The 12,367-nt window shown below is 36.5% G+C and overlaps 2 protein-coding genes across 2 annotated transcripts; one reads left to right on the top strand and one right to left on the bottom strand.

Annotated features, from left to right (window-relative positions):
• LOC140175800 (zinc finger BED domain-containing protein RICESLEEPER 2-like) lies at positions 1-4,305 on the bottom strand. The gene is made up of 3 exons (XM_072204541.1): positions 3,903-4,305; positions 357-2,526; positions 1-251 (listed from the first exon to the last, which is right to left on the bottom strand). Exons 1-3 carry the CDS (start codon positions 3,915-3,917, stop codon positions 199-201), a joined length of 2,238 nt encoding a protein of 745 aa, XP_072060642.1. The 5' UTR covers positions 3,918-4,305; the 3' UTR covers positions 1-198.
• A 1,629-nt stretch (positions 4,306-5,934) lies between these two features.
• LOC112715013 (meiosis-specific protein ASY1) lies at positions 5,935-12,012 on the top strand. Its single transcript, XM_072204003.1, has 21 exons — positions 5,935-6,138; positions 6,240-6,296; positions 6,759-6,855; positions 6,967-7,035; positions 7,143-7,235; positions 8,084-8,210; positions 8,307-8,376; positions 8,469-8,510; positions 8,695-8,823; positions 8,910-9,020; positions 9,105-9,147; positions 9,245-9,286; positions 9,451-9,575; positions 9,751-9,763; positions 9,863-9,939; positions 10,051-10,146; positions 10,646-10,796; positions 10,879-10,958; positions 11,045-11,102; positions 11,190-11,573; positions 11,698-12,012. The coding sequence occupies exons 1-20, from the start codon at positions 6,136-6,138 to the stop codon at positions 11,372-11,374; spliced, it is 1,668 nt and encodes a 555-aa protein (XP_072060104.1). The 5' UTR covers positions 5,935-6,135; the 3' UTR covers positions 11,375-11,573; positions 11,698-12,012.
• The last annotated feature ends 355 nt before the right edge of the window (positions 12,013-12,367 follow it).

The following is a 12,367-nucleotide window of genomic DNA, read 5'->3' as shown; positions in this document are numbered from 1 at the left end:
TAAAATAAAATTTAAAACCTTCAATAAACCAGAATAACAAGAGTATATCACATCCAAATCCAGTACAAATTCAACTTAATTAAATATAAAACAAAGGCAATTAAAAATGTCCAGCAAAACAACAAAAATAAACACACTTTAAACCACAACAGTCACTTTAAAACAAATGAAAACCAAACAGCCAATCAACCAGCATGCTTAATCTGAATCCACACCAGACTCATCCTCATCTTCTCCGGTTGGTGCAATTTCTACAAAAATAAAACAAAAAAATCAATATAGATTATAAATATAATATAGATTATAGATTATAAACATAAACCATGAAAGGAACTACAAATTTCTTTTTTGCATACCTAATTCAAGTTTCTCAAACTCTTCAATAAGCTCCTCAAAATCAGTTGTCATTGGAGAAGCACGAAGCCAATTTTGTGTGCATATCAATGCCTCAACTGTCTTTGGAGTTAAAGAACTCCTATAGTTGTTAAGCACTCTTCCACCAGTGCTAAAAGCTGATTCTGAAGCAACAGTTGAGACCGGCATTGCTAAGACATCTCTAGCTATTTGGGATAAGATAGGATACTTGCTAGAATTTACCTTCCACCAATTCAATATGTCAAAAGTATTTTGATCACCAGGCTTCTCTAAACCATCCATCAAATACAAATCCACCTCATTCTTGTTGATGATTTCATGAAAATGCACCTCCTTAAAAAAATCACCAGCCATGTCGCCATCAGGTACTCCCACATCTGATGCACCATCCATTGTTGTTGAAGTAAAAGATCTTCCCCCATTATTTGCATTCATATAGCATTCAAACATCTTGGAGAAGGTTTCTTTCACTTTTGCACCCAAAAAATCAGCATCATCCTTATCATATAGCTTTTCAAAGCTAAAGTTGACAAACTTCAACTTGTATCTAGGATCAAGAATCACAGCAACAAAAATCATCATGTTGATATTTTTAATGTTACCCCAGTACTTGTCATACTTAAGCTTCATCCTCTCAGCCATACTCCCAAGTAATGGATCTCGACTACCACAAGAAGCTTTGAACACACGCAAAATCTTACAAAACTCATGAAAATATTGAGAAGAAGTCACAAGCAAACTACCAGACACACTCTTTGTAACATCATGAAAAATTTTCAAGAATTCCATAAAGTGTTTTGCATTGTCCCAATCAATATTCCTCGGAATACCACCTTGCATTAGAGCATATTCTGTATCTCTCTCCCCTAGCCTCTTGAACGCCTTTTGAAACTTCAAACCACTTTCAAGCATGGTGTATGTAGAGTTCCATCTAGTGGGAACATCGAGTTGGACAGTACACTTGTCTTGTATCCTAGCTTCCTTAATGAAGTTTTTGAACCTATTCATACGACTAGGGGAAGCACGCACATATCTAATAGCATTTCTTATCTTGCTAATAGATTCATGCATCTCTTTCAATCCATCATTAACAACAAGATTAAGAATATGTGCACAACACCTAACATGCAAATGCTCTCCTTTCATAGGATGTAAATTCCAATCCTCCATTCTAGTTCTTAGGTAAGATATTGCAGTATCATTAGAACTAGCGTTATCAACAGTAATTGTGAACACTCTAGATATCCCCCACCCCAAAAGACATCTCTCAATCTTTCTACCAATTGTTTCTCCCTTGTGGTTTTTAATAAGACAAAAATTAATAATCCTCTTTTGCAATTTCCAATCATGATCAATGTAATGAGCAGTGAGACACATATAATTCAGATTTTGCACAGAAGTCCAACAATCAGTAGTTAAACAAATAGATTGATTCGGTTGCTTGAACACAGTTTTCAACCTATTCTTCTCACTAATATAGAGATTCCAACAGTCCTTAGCAACAGTAATCCTTCCCGGAAGTGGAAATCTAGGTTGCACAATACTCATATAGAATCTAAATCCCTCCCCCTCAACAAACTTGAATGGTAGCTCATCAACAATTATCATCCTAGCAAGGGCGTTTCTACACATTTCAGCATCAAAAGTAACTGCAGTAAATACCCCTTCACCCTCTTTTTTTTGTTGGAAGGTAAGGATTGTTTGACTAGGGTCACCCGACTCCCTAGGAAATTTTTTACATTGGTTTAACAAATGATAACGCATATTAGTTGTACCATTTCTATGAGAGTCACATGCATATGATGCACCACACCAATTACATTTAGCCCTAGGATGTGATGGGTTGGACTTAGGATCCCTTGTAAAGTGTTCCCAAGTCCAAGATCTAGGTCTAGAAGGTTTTCTGTTACCTTCATTAGCTTCATCCTTGCTATCCTCTTCATCAGTTTCCACAGTGCTTGGAGATGGATTTGTTGGAGTTGCTCCCGGATTTGCACCCACATTAGTTGAATGAACCTTCCTCTTCTTTGATCTAGGATGGGGCGGGGGTTTGGTAAGCACGCCGCTGTCCGTTGAAGAACGTACCGCAGACTCAACAATTTCACCCCCAACTTCAGGCGTCCGCTCACTGGGCACCTCATTGCTTGTTGGCTGCATATATATATAAACAGAATTTAAATTCATTAACAGCTCTAACAGACCACCAAAACAAGCATCATTAACAGCTCTAACAGACCACCAAAACAAGCATCATTAACAGCTCTAACAGTCCAACAAAACAAGCATCATTAACAGTCACCAACTGCCATATAATCAACAGAATTTAAATTCATTAACAGCTCTAACAGACCACCCAAAAAATAATGCTCGGTGATAATAATGTTTGTGTGAGAGAGGGTGAAGAATGCAGATGTTGAAATGATTCAATATATACATACATATATATAAATATGAAGAGATTAAAATAATATACATAAAATAAAAAGTAAAAAAACCAAATGAAGGTGCATGCTTGAAAGTCCCCAAAAGCAGAAGCCATGACCACAAAACATTCTATGGTCACACTTTAAAACCTTTGCATTGGCCGAGAGATCTTTGCTTCACAAGCAAGTGATGTGTTTCTTGTCACACAGTTAAAAATAAAAACAAAAAAACCTTCAGCAACTTTCACCTTCATGTATGACAACTCATCACTTCTAAGTTCTAAGACTAGTCATTTTTTGTTTCTGCTTCTAATATTGGATAACTTACCTTTCAATACAAGCCAAAACCTGTTCTCAAATCAATCAAAAATAGTACTAGTGTTAAGGTGGTCCATAAATTCAGAATAACAGCACCCTTTTTGGGTCTGAACTTCCCTGCAACACCCTTACACTATTAATTATCTCATATTGGAAATCACTATTAACAGCAAAACTTGATCATACTCAATTGCCATAACACCATCTATAGAATGAATCAAAATTTTGTACAACTTTTTGGCTTTACACCAGAAAACGTGCTTCAACGATAATCATACAATACAAAAACTTATGCTGACACTAGCTAGTGCAAAATAATCCAATGATTTTTTGTTTCTTTTCTTGCCTAATGTTCCAAATATACTACTACTTGGCTCTATTATCAATGCATAATCCAATTTTCTTTAACAAGCATACATAGTTTAACCTTTAGAACAAGTTCAGATTTATAGGAATTGGTATAAATAAAATTATCAGCAGCAGCAACAACAATAAATAGCTAAATTAGAAGCAACAACAACACTTATAGCAGCTACAATTCAATAATGCACTGCAAAGATTCACTTATAGCAGAAGCAACAACAAATTCATTATCAGCTAAAAGCTAAGAAGCAAAAAAGAGGAAGCAAAATTCAGAATTTCTAAAAAAACATAACCACAAAGGCACAAACAGAATTTCTAAAAATCATAACCACAAACAGAATTTGTAAAAACAATTGTTCAGGTTAAATCAAGCACAATATCACTAAACAGAATCTCTAAAAATAATTGTTCAGAATTTCTAACCTCCGAAGAAGACATTGTGGAGTTGCTTTCTGCAGGAGATGGCTTGGTGACAGGAGTGCTGCTCGGCGCTCGAGTTGGACTGCGACGGCCATTGGAGTCTTTTTTGGCGACTGGACTGCTGCTCGGTGACAGGACTGCTTCTCGGTGAATGGATTGCTCCTCGGCGACGGCGACCCAGCGAGGCAGTGACGGCGACCCAGCGACGGCGACCCTGCGACGGCGATGACTGAAGAGAAGAAGAGAGGAAGAGAAGCTAGGGTTCTCCTTCAGGGTCTCCTTCTCTCGAGCATGGTGGAATCGAAGGTGGAAGTGTGGAACCGTGGAAGAGAAGAACAGCAACAGAGGAAGAAAGCTAGGGCTCCGGATTGTAATTTCGCGTAAAAGAGAGGAAGAAGGCTAGGGTTGTGTGTGAAGTTGCCCTTTTATACCTAGGTTAAAGGGCAACTTAGTAAAAACACACCATTGAACCCTCATTTTTCGGTTCGGTCCGGTTCGGTTTTCGGTTTCTTCTGAGTCAACCGAAAACCGAACCGAACCGATCGGTTTACTTCGAAAAAAACCAAAAAAAACTGGTTTTTTCGGTTTTCTGATCGGTTGTTGTAAAATTCGGTTCGGTTCTGCGGTAATTTTCGGTCCGGTTCGGTAATTTTCACCCCTAATCAACATACCATGACATTGCAGCAACATCAACATATCCAAAACCCATATCATCAATAGACAAACTCAATATTTCACAACGAAATCAGAATAAGAAATTCCACAACAAAAATCAAATATTCCAAATTAGAATATATTTCACAACAAATTCCACAACAAATTTAGATTATGTAAGATAAATAAAAAATTCAGTTCACAAAGAAGAGAAGAAGGAGAAGAAGAAGAAGAAGAAGATCGTGGATAGGATGCGGGGAGCAGTGATGAGCGGCGAGGAGAGCAGCAAGGAGAGCGGCGAGTAAGGAAGAACAACAGCAAGCGGTGAGGGGAGAGGACCGGCGGCAGTGGCGGCAGCTGCGGCAGTGGAGGACGCAAATCCTTTAGCTCGCGCATCCCTCTCTCCCTTCGGGGTTAGCGACGGTGGCTCAACGGCAGCGACGAACCCAGTATGACGGCGGCTCCCTCCTCTCCCCCTTCCCCCTCCCCCGTCCCCCTCGTGATCCCTTCCCCTTTCCCTTTCCTCTTTCCTCTTCCCCCGCCCCTGATTCCTTCTCTCATGTAACCCTTTTTCTCCACGTTGTTCCGTGGTAGTGAAGCAGGAGAGACTCCACGTTGCTGCGCCATGGTGAAGCAGGAGAAGCTTACCGGCGGTGAGCTCTGGTTCGAAGAGATCCGAGACAGGGAAGAAGAGAAGGAGAGGAGAGGGTCGCGGTTGATCTGGACAGAAAAGAGACAGCGACGACGACGGCGGGACGGCGGAACTGCGACGGGGCTGCGGCGGCGGGACGACGACTTCCCTTCCCCCTTCTTCCCTTCCCTCCCCCTTCCCCCTCCCCGTTTCTCGCGCCCCCACCCCTCTTTCTCCCCCCCCCAAATCTCTCTGTAACCCTTTCTTTCTTTCTTTTTTATTTATTTTATATTTATTTTATTTTATAATTTTTTTAATGAGGGGTAATTTGGTAATAAAAAAATAAAATTAGTAAAAAGGACGATTTTAAAACAAACTGAAACTTTGGGAACCATTTTATAACAAAAATAAAAGTTGGAGACGAAACAAATTTTCAAGTTTTACGTTAGGGACCAAAATCGAACTTAACCCTAATTTGAAGGTTCATTTCACATTGATTCAGGGTTGAGTTGAATCCAACAAAGAAGACGATGGTATAACACTCCGTGCGGTTCATGTTTTGGATCTAAATATCCAATTGGTCCATGTTGGCTTGAATTTCTATTATACCAAAAAGAAGCCCAAGTCCCAAAAACACCACGAGCCCAAACAAAATTTATCTACCTGGCTTTTGGCGCCAACTCACTCACTAAACTCGTCTGACGAGACACAGCCGAATTCAATAGCATCTTTCAAATTAGCAACATCGACTGAACCTCCAACACAGAAACGGTTACGGTGGTGCGAACTTGGGTACTGGGTAGTGCATCTGATTCAGCCTATAAATAACACCATGCTCCTTTGCTTTCGTTCACTCCCGCTACATTTCTCTCATTCAAATAATAATCCTACAGAAATATCTTCTCCCTCTTCTTCGCTGTTACTCTCGAATTTCAACTAACTGCAGAAACAATGGTGAGACCTGAAATTGTTTGCATACGTCTTTCATTCCTTCGTATTCCTCTCTCTCTCTCTCTCTCTCTCTCTCTCTCTGATTTTCAGTTTCGTTTCTTCAGGTGGTTGCACAGAAAGTGAAGGAAGCTGAAATCACCGAGCAGGATTCGCTGCTTCTGGTTCTTAGCTACAATTTAGCTTCATTTACGTTTCATATTTTCTATATTTTTGTTAGGTTTTCCTGCAAAATACGTATGGATCTGAGATTCTCTTGTGCTTACTTCTGAGTTTTCTCTATTTCAATCACTGCTGTATTTTCATTCGATAACTTTTATTCGCTTTGTATGAATTTGATGTTTCTTCTCTATATTAAACTTCAGTTTCAAAATCACGCTTATGCTGTTTCTTTTGGTATTGAGTTCTACATGGAGAAATTCGGTAGTTCATTTCACTAAGGAATTTATGTTTAGCTTACGCCATTTCTTCCAGTCTTTAATTTTAGTATCTGGTTGCTCTGATTCTGTTTGATAAAATGTGCTCTCTCTCTCTCTCTCTCTCTCTCTCTCTCTCTCTCTACGTATTATGAATACATTGTATCAGATCTTCTTGTTCGTTACCTAATTTGAAATTTCATGTGCTAGACGAGGAACCTGCTCCGAATTGCGATATTTAACATTAGTTATATCAGAGGCCTGTTTCCTGAGAAGTACTTCAATGATAAGTCTGTTCCAGCTTTAGGTAGTTAAAACCTCTCTAGTCTTGAGTGTTCACTTTGTTTTAATTTTTCTTATATCAAATCTTACAATGTTTGTTGTTGAATCTCATCTGGAACATTGCTTGAAATTCCAGAGATGAAGATCAAGAAGCTTATGCCACTGGATGCAGAGTCTCGCAGACTGATCGATTGGATGGAGAAAGGCACGTTTACGACATCACCTAATTAAACTTCTAGAATGCGATTTTAAATTGATTATAGGCGTGATTTGTTTATTTTTAACTTTTGTTTCGTTCTGTTCATTTTGCAGGTGTATACGATGCCTTACAGAAGAAATACCTGAAGACGCTTCTGTTCTGTGTGTGTGAAGCAGTAGATGGACCGATGATTGAGGAATATGCATGTAAGGCCTTGAGAAACGTATCTCAATTTTGATTAGTAGAATTTGGTAGATGGAATTTGGATAAATGTGCTATATGCTAGCGGGAAGTGGGATCTCACCGAAATTTAATTTATTGTCAGATAAATAAATTAGTCCCTACATTTTCGTTCACTTATATATGTCTATAGTTTAATAGTTTTGTTTGTCCTTTCAAGTGAGTTATAAGTACAAATTTAACAAAAGAAAAATGTTAAGAATTCAGAATTTATTATTCTTTGCCATCATTTAATAATTAATTCATTTTTTTGTTTAATTTTTTTAGTTTAATAATTAAACAACATATTTTATTTTATATAGAAAAGTATAGGGTATTAATATATTATCTACCAATTTATTATCAACAATAATTAATTATTATATTTTAAACACATGTATAAGAAGACAAGAAAATACATATATAAAGACATTTTATTAGATACAACCATAAAAGATATATTTTTATTAAATATATTCACAAAGACACTTCCATTAAATACAATCATAAACAAGAGTTGGCAGAAATACTATTAGTAACATAGCGAGATTAATTTTATAAACATTAATAACTAAGGGATGAATGACTAAAAAACAATAATTCTAAGAGCTTTTAGCATTTCTCTCTAACAAAATAATGCAATTGATCAAGTAATTAACAAGCTTTTGCAAAAAGTCGTTATAACTTTTAAGTAAAAATCAACAACGGCATTATTCAAAAATAAAAATCATCAGTTTTTTATTTACCAACATTTTTGTGTGTTTTTTTGGGGGGGGGGGGGGGATTAAAGGAACCGAGAACCGAGAAATTAATTTAGAGTAACTTTGAGATGTAGTTTCCTTTAGCTATTCCGATTCGGAAAAGCAAGAGGTTTCCATGAATATCAACCGCACTGGAAACAAGAAGCAGGGTGGGACCTTCAAGTGCAACTCCACGACAGAGATAACTCCCCAACAGATGAGGTGGATTCAGGAATGAAAATATGATTTAGATAGTTGTCATTATCAAGATGACTCACTAACTAAACTAATATTATTCATATGCATTGTAATCATTAGGAGTTCTGCATGTAAAATGATTAGAACGCTAGTTCAGTTGATGAGAACTCTGGAGAAGATGCCAGATGAGGTAATAAATTTAAGTTCTAAGCTTTATAAAATGACATTAGACATGCTTCATTATTCTTGCATTGCGAAAACTAACTTCTACTCCTGTCTCAGCGCACCATTCTAATGAAGCTACTCTATTATGATGATGTGACGGTATGTTCTTTAGTATGCAATAACAAATCTCGATCCTTTTAAATTGTTCGTGAAATTTTTTTGCTTTATGATTTCCTGCATTGCCCGAACTTGAAATATTTTTCGAAGAGGTTGATGTTTAATCACAAAGTGCTGACTTATTATATACAGAGTGATTAATAGTATAGTTTTCTTTTTATTGCAGCCTGCTGATTATGAGCCTCCTTTCTTCAGAGGCTGCTCAGAAGTAGAAGCTTACCATCCCTGGGTGAAAAACCCACTGAAAATGGAAGTTGGTAATGTAAACAGCAAGCATTTTGTACTAGCTCTGAAGGTAAAGGAAAGATATTACACTCCCATTTTACCTTTTTAAGTCTATTGCCGATGTTTTTGCCAATAAATTCTTCCTTCATTGTAAAGGTGAGGAGTGTGCTCGACCCTTGTGAAGATGATAATGAGGGCATCCAAGATGATATGATCACCGGTGAAGATTCGAAGCAAAATAATGAATATTATGATACGGACAGTGAGGTGATGGAGGATGTTGCTTTTGTAACTGAAACTTGAGCAATTACCGGAACTGTGTTTCTTAAATTTCGCGTTTTAACTTTCCAGGTTGATTACGCTGAAGGGGATCGATATGTAGTTGCTCCAATAGGTAATTTGGAATATTTTTCTTATTGCTGTGCAAATTTACATCTTTTTTTACGTTTCTTTTAATCCACTGTTAACTTTTAATAAGTACAAAATGACAGAGAAGCAGCAAGAAAAGGAAGATAATTCTATGGTTGATGAAGGTAAACTAGCTCTTTCTGCTTTCTTGCAGAAAACTGTGTGTGTACGTGGATATATGCATACAATAATTCAAAGGATAAATGTCTTCAGTATTCTTTTAGAGCTTGACTTTAAATATTTGTTAATCCAATACCAGAACTAAACTAAGAATATATATTATATTCAGACAATACCCAAGATCCTATGGAAGATGAGCAACAGCTGACCCGGGTCAAGGAGTGGATCAACTGTTGGCACCTTGGCACTATTGACCTTAATGACGTTTTATCAAATTTTCCAGACATCTCAATGGTACCTTATTTCTTAATCTTTTATATTTATTTATTCTGTTAATTGCTATCAAGATTATGCTTTTTCTTGAGCCTTTCTTAGATTATGGCTTAACGGCAATTTTAGTTTCTTTTTCCCTCCTTGTGTTATGTCTGATTCAGATGGAATTTGAATTATATATTTTATTTCACTGCAGGTTCTAATTGAAGGTATGAAGGTTAACTATGTTCAATCCTTGCTTCAAATATCATCAATATGTTAAAGAAACAGAACACTCGGTTGCTCTTGTCTGATTTTATGTTCTTTAGAGATCATGGATAAGCTTGTTCAGAATGGGGTGCTTTCAAAAACAGGAAATGACACCTACGCCATTAACAAAGACAAGGTTGATTTATCTCCTAACTGATCTTAGCTACTTTATTTGTTTTTGTCAGTATCTTTTTGTTTTCCCTTCTCATTTTTTTTAATTTTAAATCTGATGGAATTGTATTGTCAGAAATCAGAATATGAGTTCATTGTCAAAGAAGAAATTGATGGCCAGATTCCTCAGGGTGACAGAGCTTTGCAGGATGAAGATCACATGTACATGAGAGTGAGTGTTAATTCTTACTTTCCATGTGGTATGTATGATGATGTTTCTTTGGCCAAAGATCAGTCACCTACTACTAATCTCATCAAGGGCGAAAAGTGTCAACGCAATCAGTGAATATATTGTGACGTGTTAATATTAATAAAAAAATAGATATCTATTCTCAAAATTAATTTTTAAAATCAAATTTTGATTTTTTTTAAACTAAAATTAATCAAAAGAGACTTTTTATTTAAAAATTTGATGATTTTATATCATTTTTTAATTTTTTTTGTAAATGACAAAACATTATTTAAAAAAAATATCTAAAGATCAAATTTGCATACACTTTTTAAAATTAAGTTATTTATCACTTAATATTTTTTTTCCGTCTTTGAATTTTTCATATTATCACGGATCTCTTAGACTACCTTTTTCATAGGAGATTAGGAGTTATTTTGTATCTGCTTTGGGACTAATTTCTGCCGCAATATATTAACTTAGGTATGACTAATGTCTTCAGGCTCTTTATCATGCTCTTCCAATGACATACGTGTCAGCACCAAAGCTTCAAACATTTCTCAATGGTGAAATAAACCAGACAGGAGCACGGAAGATTATTGATAAAATGACCCGGGACGGTTTTCTTGAACCCAAAGGCAACAAGAGATTAGGTGTCGAATTGAATATCACAGCATAGTCCTTCTCTTTTGCTTTTGTTGTTGCCTCCTTACATTTTTGTGTATGCGGCATCAGGAAAACGTGTGATACATTCTGAGTTGACTGAGAGGAAGTTCATTGAAGTCCAGAAAGTTCTAGGTGCTACCGACCCAATGGTACAATGGCTGCCTAGTATTCCATGTTTATATATCATCACCCGTTATTGTGTTTTCATCATTTTCTCGTTTTAAACTTTTAACAGGATGTTAATAACGGTGAACCAAATAGCAAGTTCAAACCAGCTGGAATTCTAACCAATGGTAATAGATTAAGTCCATTACGAGCATTCTTTCATCCTATCCAATGTTTAGCTTTTCATAATTAGAAGTTACCTCCGTGATCATCAGGGAACAACTACGATGTGTCTACATGTGGTGTTCTGCACTCCATTGGATCAGATTTAACAAGAATGAAAGTGACATCCGATACAAATGGCAATGACTCAGTGAGGAGTGGACACAATATCTTAAAGGCCAAAGAGCCTGGAAGCACACCCACAAGCAGGGTTGAGGCATGTTCATATCTTTTTTAAAATTATCCAATAGAACTGGTTCCCTATTTTGGTTTCTTGTCACATAATATAACTGATGCTGTAGTTTTTACAGCCAGTTGCTTCAAGAGAGAGTTTTGCGGCAGGCAAAGAGAACAGCAGAGCAAATGGAAACGACGAAGGTGATACAAATATCTGCAGTAAGCCCTCCCAGGAAAAGCGACCCAGGAAATCAAGCGCGGTATACGGAGTCTATGACTTATCCTTTTTACTTACATTACACTATTTCTGTTTGATTTGGAGCATTTTTGTACCGAGTCTGAGGCTACTTTTCGACACTTTTCCTTCTTTTACATCCTTTGCAGGTCAAGGAGCCTATCTATCAAAACATGAAGCGTCTTAGATCTCAGGCCATTTGAACCTTTGAATTTGGGATCTGTGTGTCAAATTCTGACATCTACACATAGCATACAAAGTAAACATTTGACAAAAGGCAGTAGTGACACTTAAGACGATGCACTAGGTAGAATCTGTTATTTGTATTTGGGCTAAGTATTACATTTGCGAACTTCTTTTAATTTGGTCAAGTTTATATTTCCTAGTTTATGCGTTACATTCAGTTGATGAAGTTCAATACATGGGCCTTATGTGAGTCCTTGTGGACTGTGGAGTTCATATAACTTTTCATTATGTGGTGCCATCTTTCCTCACAGGCAACATACTTTAGCACATGCTATCATCGTGTCTTGTTTATTGTAGAACAAAACAGAAAATAACTAAATAAAAATTTAGATTGGGTGGAATCTTAGAAAGGTATGATTGCATAGAAGACCCGACAACAACGAAAGGATAGCATAGAATTGACTACCTCTATGTTAATATTATAAACTATAAACTACTATTGTAGACTAAAATTGTAATTTTGTGTATGAATAATTTTAAAGGTATATTATATTTGTTGTCCTTAAAATTTGCTAAAAATTTTTAAAATAATTTTAAATTTTATTTTATTTTAATTTTGTTTAAAAAATTTTT

Source organism: Arachis hypogaea, chromosome 10 (genome assembly GCF_003086295.3).
Source record: "Arachis hypogaea cultivar Tifrunner chromosome 10, arahy.Tifrunner.gnm2.J5K5, whole genome shotgun sequence".
Classification (NCBI taxonomy): domain Eukaryota; kingdom Viridiplantae; phylum Streptophyta; class Magnoliopsida; order Fabales; family Fabaceae; genus Arachis; species Arachis hypogaea.
This window is presented reverse-complemented; position numbering and strand designations above follow the sequence as displayed.

What these genes read in the sequence shown, in the direction of transcription:
- LOC140175800 (XM_072204541.1), bottom strand. An exon ending in GTTTGAGAAACTTGAATTAG is followed by an intron (nt 252 to 356) that starts GTATGCAAAAAA and finishes TTATTTTTGTAG; the next exon opens with AAATTGCACCAACCGGAGAA.
- LOC112715013 (XM_072204003.1), top strand. An exon ending in TCTATTATGATGATGTGACG is followed by an intron (nt 8,511 to 8,694) that starts GTATGTTCTTTA and finishes TTTTTATTGCAG; the next exon opens with CCTGCTGATTATGAGCCTCC. An exon ending in AGCTGGAATTCTAACCAATG is followed by an intron (nt 11,103 to 11,189) that starts GTAATAGATTAA and finishes CGTGATCATCAG; the next exon opens with GGAACAACTACGATGTGTCT.